At 36.9% G+C, this 13557-nt stretch overlaps 1 protein-coding gene across 1 annotated transcript in view; it reads left to right on the top strand.

Annotated features, from left to right (window-relative positions):
• MPC2 (mitochondrial pyruvate carrier 2) overlaps positions 1-13512 on the top strand; it is a 26197-nt gene extending 12685 nt beyond the window's left edge. Inside the window, exons 4-6 of the mRNA XM_006735647.3 lie at positions 8185-8269; positions 8773-8884; positions 13299-13512. Coding sequence (XP_006735710.1) covers positions 8185-8269; positions 8773-8884; positions 13299-13335 — 234 coding nt within the window. The 3' untranslated portion in view covers positions 13336-13512. The remainder of the gene's footprint in view (positions 1-8184; positions 8270-8772; positions 8885-13298) is intronic.
• Positions 13513-13557: the final 45 nt, after the last annotated feature.

The raw sequence follows: 13557 nt of genomic DNA, 5'->3' as shown, positions 1-13557 counted from the left end.
AGAGGTAATTGTGAAAACAATAAAACAAATTATTGATTTTATGTTGAAAGGGCCAGTTTGGGCCTATAGCAATGCTTCTCATAGTGTCATCCCCAGATCTGCTGCATTGGCATTGCCCGGGAACTTGTTAGAAATGCAGATTTTTGCCCTCCATCTCAGTTTTACAAAATCTGAAACTGGGGATGGAGCCCAATAATTTGTGTTCTAATAATAATAAGCCGTCCAGGTGATTCTGATGCCTTCTAAAATTTGAAAAGTACTGGTCTGTAGGCTTTTTTATTTTTTTTAATTGTAGTAAACTACACAAAATTTACCATCTTAACCATTTTTTTAGTGTTAAGTACATTCCGTTGTGCAACCAATCGCCAGAACTCCTTTTATCCTGCAAAACTAAAACTCTACCAGTTAAACAACTCCTCATTCCCCTCCCGCAGCCTTTGACAACCACCGTTCTACTTTCTGTCTCTGTGAATTTACTACTATAGGTACCCCAAAGAAGTGGAATCATACAGGATTTGTCTTTTTGTGCTTGGCTTACTTAGCACAGTGTCGTCTGGGTTTATCCATGTTGTGACAAGAGTCAAATTTCCCTTTTTTTTTAAGTATGGATAATATTCCATTGTATAGATACTACATTTTGCATATCCATTCATTTGCTGATGGACACTTGAGTTGCTTCCACCTTTTGGCCATTGTGAATAATGCTGCTGTGAGCAATGGCATACATCTATTCCAGTCCCTGCTTTCTGGTCTTTGGGGTATATACCTAGAGGTGGAAATGTTGGATCAGTATTACTTGGAGCAACGGCCTGTACTATACTGTGCTACACTCCACTGCAGCTGCGCTATTTTACACTCCCACTGGCAATTCACAAGGATTCCAGTTTCTACACATCGCCCGCCAACACTTGTTACTTCTGTTGTTGTTGTTTTATAATAGCCATCTTAATGGGTGAGAAGTGGTAGCTCATTGTGGTTTTGATTTGCATTTTCTAATGTGATTAATTATGCTGAGAATCTTTTCATGTGCTTATTGACCATTTGTATATCTTTGGAGAAATGTCTGTTCAGGCCCTTTGTCCATTTTTTAATCGAGTTGTTTGTTGTTGAGTTGTTGGCTATTTTAATTTTCATAAATGTACTGCTTTAAAGTGTCAGAACAATTTCAGAAACTCAGTTGTAGAATCTAAGTAGTTGAGAATGTTAGAATTGGCTCTCCCTCAATCTTATGACCTTAGGCAAGTTAAATCTGCCATTTTGTCCCCTTAACTATAAAATGACTAGAGTAGACTAGTGGTTGGGAGCTACGTTTTACAGAGAACTAGAGAGCAGTTCTTTTTATTATTATTATTTATATTGTTAAAACTCAAAATTCAACCAACTAAATTTGAAGATCTAATTGGCTGTATTTAATACATACATCAATGATTCATCAATGGGACAGCATCCCGTTTAGCAAGTAGAGGGGAGCTCCCAAGGGCCACTGAAAGAGAAAGTTTTTAAAGGCAGGACAAGGAAGTCATAAACTTTTAAGAAAAAAAAGGATTATTTCAAGGTGAGGTCACCTTCATTTGGAGACAAAAGAAGGGATCTTAGTAGGTGAATTATCTCCTCTTTGTTTGAGGGATGGGGAGAGGGCCCAGGTGACTAATTACCTCATTGGTGCTGACCAGAAAATTCCTAACTGACTCCTTAGGACTACATTTCTGGGGGAGGTTGAAAATGCAGGTACATTAGGTATTAGTGACTTGGCCTAAGTGATCTCAGTTTTACAAAATCTGAAACTGGGGATGGAGCCCAATAATTGGTGTTCTAATAAGCCCTCCAGGTGATTCTGGGCATATGGTTTTCTTTTTAACAATATATTGAGAAAACGTCCCATCAGTTAAAAAAAAAGTTTCAGCATATCATGTTTAATGGTTCTGCTTACTCTAAACGTTCAAAAGTAGCTTTAGTTTGGTCTGACAGTACTATGTCAGTTCAGCCATCGATTTTGCACTGTTTCTTACACAGACACAGCATGTTTATTGTCCTGTTTTACATCTTTTACAGCCTTTACCACTGTGTGTGTTGGCAAACACCAAAAGAAAGGAAAGATGCAGGATGTTACCAGAAAATGCAGCTACTATTCTCAGGGCCGAAAGCAAAGCACGAAAAATAAATAGCTATGTTCAGAACTACTACGTAGTTTATTGAAGTAGGGGGCAATAATACTGCTTTTTATCGCCCATGTCTTTAAAGCCCTTTTCAGAATAAGTGCCAATCACTGAAGTTGTACATATGGTGCCTTAACTTCATGTGCTTCCCTGGCACTTCATTCTGATTTTTTCTTGCCTTGGTAAGTAATTAGTAAGTAGTTTGCACTCACTTTCAATTACTAAAGACAAGGATTATATACATTTGATTTATGTTTTTGTTGCCCTGTATCTGAATGAGAGTCATCAATGTAACTGTACACTAAATTCCATCATTCCATTGTAATCCTACATTTATTCCCAGGAGTGTGAATTGAAGTTTGGTAATCCACCTCCATATATCTATACTTCACTTCCTCATTAAGCAAGTGAAAATTGTTCACTCATGTACCCATTTCTGTTTGGTAGGAGAACACCATGAATAGGGAGACTCTTCACAAGAGGCCCAGGACAAGAATTCTAGGGTCCAGAATTTTAGTGTGGACTTTAATAGCAAAGTTTGTCTTGTAAGCTGTTTTACTTATGTTTGTAAACATTATACATTCACGTGAATTACTTTCATTAATACAGTGGGATTCAGAATCATAAGGGACATGATTGAAGTTATTCTACACTATTAAAGATTCATTTTTATTATTCATTCAACTTCACACTTAATTTTGTGTTTACTTTGAATAAATATGTTTATATATTAATTCTCATGGCTAGAATGGAATTTCAGACACTTTTTATTTTTTATTTATTTTTTTTTTAAAGATTTTATTTATTTATTTGAGACAGAGAGAATGAGAGACAGAGAGCATGAGAGGGAGGAGGGTCAGAGGGAGAAGCAGACTCCCTGCCGAGCAGGGAGCCAGATGCGGGACTCGATCCCGGGACTCCAGGATCATGACCTGAGCTGAAGGCAGTCGCTTAACCAACTGAGCCACCCAGGCGCCCTCAGACACTTTTTAAATGGTAATAGAGATTGTAGTAATCTGATTCTGTGAGAAGCTGACAAAATATGTAATGAAGAATACCAGCAGAGAAAGGAAAATCTCCAACTCAGTTGCCCATGACATAATTTTTATAAACTGTGCAAATGTTTAACATAAATGGTGATACCTACAGAGCAGAAATAGAACAGTTGAGGTTGGGACAGGTTAAAAAGTCACTGGGACAGGTTAAAAAAAAACAGTTGAAATTTTTGGTGCCTACCACTAATGGTCCATCTATAAGAAACCCCATTAGTATGATGTATGAGTGTCTTTTTCTTTCTTTAATGTTTAAAATGTGTTGTCTGTTAATTTAATTAAAATGCAGATCAAAGCAAAAATAAACATTCAAAACTAGTGTGATTTAAAAAAAAACTAATGGAAAGTATATTATTATTTTTTTCCTCTTCTCTGTATTAGCACTGGAAATTTTATAGTAATTATATGTCTATAAATTGTAATTGATTGCTTAACTATTGTTTCTAGCACCATTATTAAAAGAATAAGAATTATTTACTCTATAACAAATTTGGGGGTTCTCTTTGACCTCAAATTTGCCACAACTTAGAAGTTTACTGGTTTTATCAATACTTTGGTGTTTCTTTGATCTGGTCCACCAGTGTTTTGAAACATTGACAGTATGACATACTCTTAAATGCCTTGTTGGATATCTGTCTCCTTTAAAAACATCTATTTTAAGTTCATGTTGAAATCATGCATAGTCTTCTGATGACAGCATAGCAGTAGAAACTGTGCCTTGTTCTCTGGTGAGGAGACTTCTTTTGTTATGTATTTACTTTATGTACATATTATTCCAAACCATTTGATAATAATTCATCTATGGTAGTCTATCCATGACACATAGCAGTTGCTGCCCCAGGCCACATATGTTCTATATTAAGAATTTCAGACTATACTTATTCAGACATTTAACTGGAGTGGAGTCCTTCTTAGCCACTTTTGTTGAAACCAAATCGTCATTGAGGTCAAAGTGGATAATCCTAAAAAACAACACTTATATACCTTAAATATTTTATTTTAACTTAATATATATTCACTTGCCAATCATCTGTAAGGCTAAAGCTTTTATTTGTGTATGGATCCACTTATTTTGAGTTCTACATTTTCTACTTTGGATGAATTATATTCTAGTGTATCCTGTATAATTTTCACTTTAGGGGTACCTGGCTGGCTTAGTCAGTGGAGCATGCCCTGTGTTGGGCTCCCTGCTCAGTGGACAGCCTGCTTCTCTCTCCCTCTGTCACGCCCGCCCCCCACCCCCAGCTTGTGCTCTCTCTCCTCTCTCTCAAATAAATAAAATCTTTAAAAAAAAAAAATCACAATCCTGGGGTGCTTGGGTGGCTCAGTCGGTTAAGTGTCTGCCTTCGGCTCAGGTCATGATCTCAGGATCCTGGGATCGAGCCCCATATCAGGCTCCCTGCTTGGCGGGGAGTCCACATCTCCCTCTCCCTCTGCTGTTCCCCCTGCTTGTGCTCTCTCTGTCTCTGTCAAATAAATAAAATCTTAAAAAAAAAAAATCACAATCCTGGGCTGCAGACAATTTGAAAAACATTTTTTTAACATTTTTAATAGAGAGCTAACTTGAGTCTACTAGATGCCAAACTGTATTAGGTTATTTAATACATTATCTCATATTTGATCTTCACCAGAAAAAATCTGAGAAGTAAATTTTTTTTTTAAGATTTTATTAATTTATTTGAGAGAGAGAATGAGATAGAGCGAGCATGAGAGGGGGGAGGGTCAGAGGGAGAAGCAGACTCCCTGCTGAGCAGGGAGCCCGATGCGGGACTCGATCCCAGAACTCCAGGATCATGACCTGAGCGGAAGGCAGTTGCTTAACCAACTGAGCCACCCAGGCGCCCCCTGAGAAGTAAATATTATTACCATCTTCCAGATAAGGGTACTGAGGTTCGAAGAGCTAGATAACTAAACATACTGTCGTGGTAAATGGTCCATCAGGATGTGAAAGCTCACATTGTTTAACTCCACAGCCTATTAAGTTAAGTGTTTTTAAATACTTAGATGACCACCTTTAAAATAGGTGCTGTGGATCTAACTAGTAGTTTCTTTGTATGTTAGAGAGTATTCTACATAATCTTATTGTTTACTCTAAACATTCTCTGAATAGAATCTATATAGTTCTATTATTTGAATAAAGTTCATAATAAAGATGAAAAGGAACACAGACCATCTGCCTCCTATCCTGAGGCTAGTAATGCAGGAAAAGGTAGAAAACTAATATTCCTTTTTCTCTGTTGCTCTACAGACATAAGCTACTATTTGTTCTTGTTAATAATATTTTCCAGACACTGTGCTATTATCTCATTTAATCATACATCAGTTTTGCAGGGGTAGCTATTAATATTCTCATTTTACACATGAGGAATTTAAGGCAAGTGTTATATAATCTGACCAAAGTCACACAGCTAATAAGTGACAGAGATTAGATTTGGTGAGATTTTCTAAGATAATTTAGATAAGGTTAGAGTGATGTAGAAGTAGAAAAGGATATTTCAGAAACATGAGAAAGGGAGCTCAAGACCTTCGTGGGAGGGGCGCCTGGGTGGCTCAGTCGTTAAGCATCTGCCTTCAGCTCAGGTCATGATCCTAGGGTCTTTGGATCGAGCCCCACATCGGGCTCCCTGCTCTGCAGGAAGCCTGCTTCTCCCTCTCCCACTCCCCCTGCTTGTGTTCCCTCTCTCGCTGTGTCCTCTCTGTCAAATAAATAAATAAAATCTTTAAAAAAAAAAAAAAAAAAAGACCTTCGTGGGAGAGAACAATTACTAACATGTCCCAGAAAAATAAAGTGTATACTGTGAGCATGAACAAAATCATGACCACTGACTTCTTCCCAAAAAAAATGTTAGAATGTAACCCATAGTGTTCATAAATCTATCCAACAAGGTGCAGTGTATAATACATGGACCCAGTAGATTAATAGTAGAAATCAATCCCTTTCTTCCCCTTCTCAATGGCAGTGTTCTACCCTGCAAAAGTAGAACAAATATGATGTGGAGAAAATGCACATTGGGACCTAAAAGAAGAATGTAGGAAGGATAATCAGGAAGCATTTGGGAGAAAAATCACATGACTGTGGGTGAAAGTTAACAAGAGGCAAAATAGTGTTAGCCATAATTTACCTCTGGTTATACTCCTCTGCGTAACCATTTGCCCCTTTTAAAATCAGAATCATAGCTTTATTGTACTGCTGACCTTATTAATTCAAAACCCTTTGTATTCGGTTTCAATTTGTGTATACATTCACAAGTATATCTATGTTCTACTTAGGGGCAAAACCCTTTGCTGATTTATATTTTCCATGTAAGAGCATCTTTTAGAAACCCAGTGAGACCTAAAAATAATTTCTTAAAAACATATTCTCTAATGACATTTAGGATTTGATTAAAATACTTAAAGGTAAAAGGAGAAAGGGAAGAAGGGAGGTGAAGCAAATGTGGCAAAATTTCAATAATTATTAACTCTGGGTGATGGGTATGTAGGGGTTCTTTGTACTACTCTCTTATTTTGTGTATATTTTCATTTTTCATCAATAAAAATCATTTTATTACATATTCTCATCTCTGCAATAGAGCAGCATAACTAATACTCTAGTGAAGGAAGACTCATTACTAAACTTTCTGAGTGATGCTAATGGTAGAGGTATTAGTAGGATGGTTATATAACAGTGTTAAAAACACAGCAGAGAAGAAATGACTATGTTGTATACTTTGACATTAAAGAAAAATTATGCAACCCGAAAACTAAAATTATAACAGAGCTTTTCTGATACTTCCACCTTTTTTTTTTTTTTTTTAAGATTTATCTATCTATTCCAGAGAGAGAGAACACGCATGAGAACACAGGGTTGGGGGGGTGGGCAGAGGGAGAAGGAGAGAGAAACTCAAGCAGAGTCCACTCTGAGTAAGGAGCCTGATACAGGGCTTGATCCCACTACCGTGAGATCACAACCTGAACCGAAACCAAGAGTCAGATACTTAACCGACTGCGCCACCCGGGGACCCCTGATACTTCTACTTTTAAAAAAGAATTAATGTTAAACAAACAAACAAACAAAAAACTAATGATGTACTCTATGTTAGCTAATTGAACTGAATAAAAAAGGTAATATCTCATCATTGTAGGAAAAAAAAAGAATTAAGGTTGACAAAAACATGAAAGGAGGAATCTATACAAATTACCTTAAGTAGCTTTTAGGCATCCTCCACACCAGTGGTTTCCAACATGTATAAAGAATATATAACTTCATATGTGAAAAAAGTACCATTTGTTAGGATACCTACACACCTACACTACTGATTTTCAAGTATATGAGGCTGTTTGATGTGGTTAACAAAACATAAATTCTAAAGCATTCCTGAATTCTTTGTAGTTTTTTGTGATGATATGTATACATTTCCTTACTCCATGGATACTAAAATTGTAGCAACTATTTTTTATTTATTTTTTTTTAAAGATTTTTATTTATTTATTTGACAGAGAGATAGCGAGAGCAGGAACACAAGCAGGGGGAGTGGGAGAGGGAGAAGCAGGCTTCCTGCCGAGCAGGGAGCCCGATGTGGGACTCGATCCTGGGACCCCGGGATCATGACCTGAGCCGAAGGCAGACGCTTAACGACTGAGCCACCCAGGTGCCCTAAAATTGTGGCAACTATTGTGTGGAAATCTCTGAAATAGTTCTATGTTTTATTTAAAACTAAGAATTAGGGCGCCTGGGTGGCTCAGTTGGTTAAGCGACTGCCTTCGGCTCAGGTCATGATCCCGGGGTCCCAGGATCAAGTCCCGCATCGGGCTCCCTGCTCGGCAGGGAGTCTGCTTCTCCCTCTGACCCTCCTCCCTCTCATGTGCTCTCTCTCATTCTCTCTCTCTCAAATAAATAAATAAAATCTTTAAAAAATAAAAAAAATAAAACTAAGAATTATTACTGCACACTCATGATACCATTTCTCTTGCTGTGTGTTAACGTGTATTTCCAGGGGTTGGTGTGTGCTGGATTGGCTGACATGGCCAGACCTGCAGAGAAACTCAGCACAGCTCAATCTGCTGTTTTGATGGCCACAGGTAAATTAATTGAATATTTTCTGTGTTTCATTTAGGACATTCAATATTTTTATTTTGTTTTACATCAATTTATTTAACAGTTTAATGTTTGAAGCACCTACTCACACACAAACACATACACACACACATACACAAAGGAATTAACAGTGTTCTCTCTGGGAAATTTTTATAGATTATAGATAGAAAAGGCAGAAGAGGGTTACTGTGAGTAAGTATCCTCATGGGTTTTGTTTTTTATGTTTTTGCCATGAACCTATTTTTAAAAGTGGGAAAAAATAATCGTTTGCCCTGTAAAGATTCCCTGTTGATGTAAGAATTAAATATTTTGTGTAACACTGAATTATGGCAACTTTATTAAAGACTCAAAGTATAGCATTTCCTTTTCCTTTATCCTACATTATATTGTCATGGTCTTATTTATAATTATCTTACTCTAATACTGAATGTTCAAAGATATTGCAGCAGTACCTATGCTTTTTAAAAAAAATATTTTGTTTCAACAGGGTTTATTTGGTCAAGATACTCACTTGTAATTATCCCAAAAAACTGGAGTCTCTTTGCTGTTAATTTCTTTGTGGGGGCAGCAGGAGCTTCTCAGCTCTTTCGTATTTGGAGGTAAGCCTATCAAAGGTGTAAAAAGAAAAATCTGCCTCAGAAGCCACCCAGATGGCAGTGCCTTTTTTTTTTTTTTTTTAAGATTCATGTGTAATGCTAAGATGGGATATGCCTAAAGCAGAAATTTCTAGAAAAGTCTGGGGGTTTAAGTTAAAAGTGTTAAACAGTATGTTTGCTACCTAGGTTTTAAATCTGTCTGTGTATTATCAAGACATATAGCCTGTTCATAGAATCTGTTTTAAGACAACATACACAATTTATGAAATACTAAGTAATTTTCTCCACGAACCTTTTATGACTCAGTTTCAATTATATATAATAAAGTGGGACCTAAATGTGTATGGTTATGTAGTGTTGGAAATGATCTTTAGAGGGAGGTTACTGGTTTTGTCAGAAAGTATTCCATGAGCATTTGGAAATTTTTATAACTGTTTACAGGCATCCCTTATTTTATTTCACTTCACTTCATTGTGCTTCACAGATTTTGCACATTTTTACAAATTGAGGGTTTGTGGCAACCCTGCATCAAGCAAGTCTATCGACACCATTTTTCTAACAGCATTTGCTCCCTTCATGTCTGTGTGTCACCTTTTGGTAATTCTCACCATATTTCAAAATTTGTCATTATTATATTTGTTATGGTGATCTGTGATGAGTGATCTTTGATGTTACTGCTGTCATTGTTGGGGGGTGGGGAGCACCACAAACCACACCCACATAAGACAATGACCTTAACTGATAAATGTGTGTGTTCTGACTGTACCACCGACCGGCCATTCCCCCATCTCTCTCCCTTTCCTCAGATCTCCCTATTCCCTGAGGTGCAGCAATATTAAAAATAGGCCAATTAATAAGCCTGCAGTGGGCCTCTAAGTGTTCAAGTGAAAGGAAAGAGTCATATATCTCTTACTTTAAAACAAAAGCTAAAAATAATTAAGTTTAGTTAGGAAGACATGTTGAAAGCCAGCGAAATAGGCCAAAAGGTAGCCTCTTGTGCTCAACATTTAGCTAAGTTGTGAATGCAAAGGAAAGTTCTTGAAGGAACTTAAAAGTGCTACTCCAGTGAACACATGATTGATAGGAAAGTGAAATGACCTCTCACTTATATGGAGAAAGTTTTAGTGATCTGGATAGAAGATCAAATAGCCACAACGTTCCTTTAAGCCTAAGCCCAATCCAGAGCAAGGCCCTCACTCTCTTCAATTCTATGAAGGCTCAGAGAGATGATGAAGCTGCACAAGAAAAGTCTGAAGCCAGCAGAGGTTGGTTCATGTGGTTCAAGGAAAAGCCATCTCCGTAACATAAAAGTGCAAAGTGAAGCAGCGAGTGCTGATGTAGAAACTCTCTATCCAGAAGATCTAGCAAGTTAGTTAATGAAGGTGGCTACAGTAAACAACAGATCTTCAGTGTAGGTGAAACAGCCTTATATTGGAAGAAGATGCCATCCAGGACTTTCATAGTTAGAGAAGTCAATACCTGTCTTTAAGGCTTCAAAGGACAGGCTGACTCTCTTGCTAGGAGCTAATGTGGCTGCTCACTTTAAGTTGAAACCAGTGCTCATTTACCATTCTGAAAATCCTGAAGACCTTAACAATAATACTAAATCTATTCTCCTTGTGCTCTGTAAATGGAACAACAAAGCCTGTATGATAGCACATCTGTTTACAATATGGCTTACTGAATATTTTAAACGCACTGTTGAGACTCACTGCTTGGGGAAAAAAGGTTCCTTTCAAAATATTTCTGCTCATTGACAATGTACCTCATGACCAAGAGCTCTGGTGGAGAGGTACACCAAGATTAGTGTTGTTTTCATGCCTGCTAACCCAGCATCCATTCTGCAGCCCAAGGTTCAAGGAGTTGTTTCAATTTTCAAGTCTTCTTATTTAAGAAATATATTTTGTAAGGCCATAGTTGCCATTGATTGTGATTCCTCTGATGGATCTGGTCAAAGTAAATTGAAAACCTTCTGGAAAGGATTCCCCATTTTAAATGCCATTAGGAACATTTGTGATTCATGGGAAGAGGTCAAAATATTAACATTAACAGGAGTTTGGAAGGAGTTGATTCCAACCCTCATGGATGACGTTGAGGGGTTCAAGACCTCAGTAGAGGAAGTAACTGCAGATGGGGTGGAAAGAGCAAGAGAACTAAGCATGAGAAGTGGAGCCTGAAGATGGGACTGAATTGCCACAATCTCAGGATCAAACTCAAACGGATGAGGAGTTGATTCTTACGGATGAGCAAAGAAAGTGTTTCTTGAGATGGAATCTACTCCTAGTGAAGATGGTGTGAAGACTTTTGAAATGACGACAAAAAAATTCAGAATATTACATAAACTTAGTTGATAATGCAGAGGCAGCGTTTGAGAGGATTGATTCCAATTTTGAAAGAAGTTCTACTGTGGGGTAAAATGCTATCAGAATGCATTGTATGCTATGGAGAAATCATTTGTAAAAGAGAGAGTCAATTGATGTGGCAAGTTCCTTACTGTCCTGTTTTAAGAAACTGCCACAGCCACCCCAACCTTCAGCAACCATCATCCTGATCAGTCAGCAGCCATCAACATTGAGGCAAGACCCTCCACCAGCAAAAAGATTATGACTCACTGAAAGCGTAGATGATGGTTAGCAATTTTTAGCAGTATTTTTAAATTAAGGTATGTACTTTTTTTCTAGACATAATGCTATTGCACACTCAATAGACTATAGTATAGTGTAAACATAACATTTATATGCACCGGGACACCAAAATGTTCATTTGCTTGCTTTATCATGATACTTGCTTTTATTGTGGTGGTCTGGAACTGAACCCACAATGTTTCCAAAGTTTGCCTGCACTCAGTAGTTGACATTATTTGTCAGTGACTAGCTAACACTCTGGAGTGAGCTCATCTTAGATGAAGGCTCTGCCTTTGTTTGAACCATAGAACCTTTCTAAATTACGAAACAATGTTCTTTGGCTGAAAAAAATAAATGATCTCAATAAAGAAATAGAAAATATTCAGTTATAATTTACCTTCCTTTCAGAAGGCATTCTATTCTGCAGAGTATAGTATATCCTCATTTTATTCATCTTTACTATCCCTATGTTTATAATTTAATCCTTTCATAATCATCTAGCACAGATGGGATGGATGAATAAATAACTCATTCTATAGTATGTCTGATGTCTGACCAGCATTTTTAGAGCTTACTTATATCAATATAAACTTTGATTTGTACAGTGATTTTATTCACAAGTATTTTTCTCAGCCACCATTTCTTTTTTTTTAATTTTATTTTTTTTAATTTTTTTTAATTTTTTTAAAGATTTTATTTATTTATTTGAGAGAGAGAGAGTGAGAGAGAGCATGAGAGGGGAGAGGGTCAGAGGGAGAAGCAGACTCCCCACTGAGTGGGGAGCCTCATGTGAGACTCGATCCTGGGACTCCAGGATCATGACCTGAGCCAAAGGCAGTCGCTTAACCAACTGAGCCACCCGGGCGCCCCTCTCATCCACCATTTCATTTTAACTTTGTATTAACTCAGTAGTAGAGCTAAGAAAAGGCTAAGTGCAACATTCAGAACTATTTCTAGAGCGAAAACTCAGATACAGTTTGACAAAAGGATTTTTGGCACCTTTCAGTCACAATAGCAGATTGGGAGATTTAGTTAAAAATATAAATGTTGGACTCTGGAGCATTTAGAAAAACACTGTTGGGTATTGAAATCAGAACCTTTTGAGAAATCTGGGAGGTATGGTAGACTTCATGGAATAAGTTACTTTTTGTGCTTATATTATTGTCCACTCTTGTAATCTGGGAAGAACAGTAAATGAAGCTCAGGGTATTGTAGAAGGGAAAGACTCTATGGCTTTGTGGTTAATTCTTCTTTAGATAAATGAGAATTTAAAAAACAGGCCTTAACTTTACTTTCCTGCTAACCCAGTGTTTACAAACTGCTAATAACCCAGTAATCTGCCTGCCTCACAAAAGTATATTTTATTTTTAATGATTAGACAGGATCCCATTCCCAATTTATTTTATTCTTAGGAAAGATGTTCTGCGAGTATAAAATAAAAAGTTCTAGATGACCACGTTTTGCTAAATTTTATATATATGTTCACATGTTTGTTATGCTCTTAAATAATTCAAGAATGAAAATATTCACCAAAATAATACTTTTGTATAAGAAACTGTATGTCAGTTAAGTTGTTCAAACTCTTGGCAGTTGGAAGCCAGATGCAAATAAAATCCTTAAGTCACTTTCCCTTCTGCCTGTTTTACCTACATGCCCCCGAGAAGATTGTAGTTACAATGATGTAGCCTCTTGACTAGTGAGAAAGAAGACATGGAATATACGTCCCATTCCCTTCTTATTACACATATATCTATTATGATTCATAATTATTTTTCTTTCTGTTTCCTTTATAGATATAACCAAGAACTAAAAGCTAAAGCAAACAAATAAGAGTTCCTGACCACCCGAACAATCTAGATGTGGATATACCCACTGGGACTAATTTGATTTATTATTTGGCTATTAATAAGGTGATATTAACTGTGCTACTATTTGGAAGGCATAAAAAAACTGTAAACTGGGGGCTAATACTTGATTCAACAGAAAAATAAAGCAAACTTTTAATAATAGTGTTTCTTTATATGTGACTTAAGGAACTTATCTATGGCTATG

The sequence above is a fragment of the Leptonychotes weddellii genome, chromosome 6 (genome assembly GCF_054177405.1).
Source record: "Leptonychotes weddellii isolate Sample4059 chromosome 6, ASM5417740v2, whole genome shotgun sequence".
In the NCBI taxonomy this organism is placed as follows: Eukaryota; Metazoa; Chordata; class Mammalia; order Carnivora; family Phocidae; genus Leptonychotes; species Leptonychotes weddellii.
The sequence above is the reverse complement of the archived record's forward strand: the minus strand, read 5'-3'. Positions and strand labels throughout refer to the sequence as shown.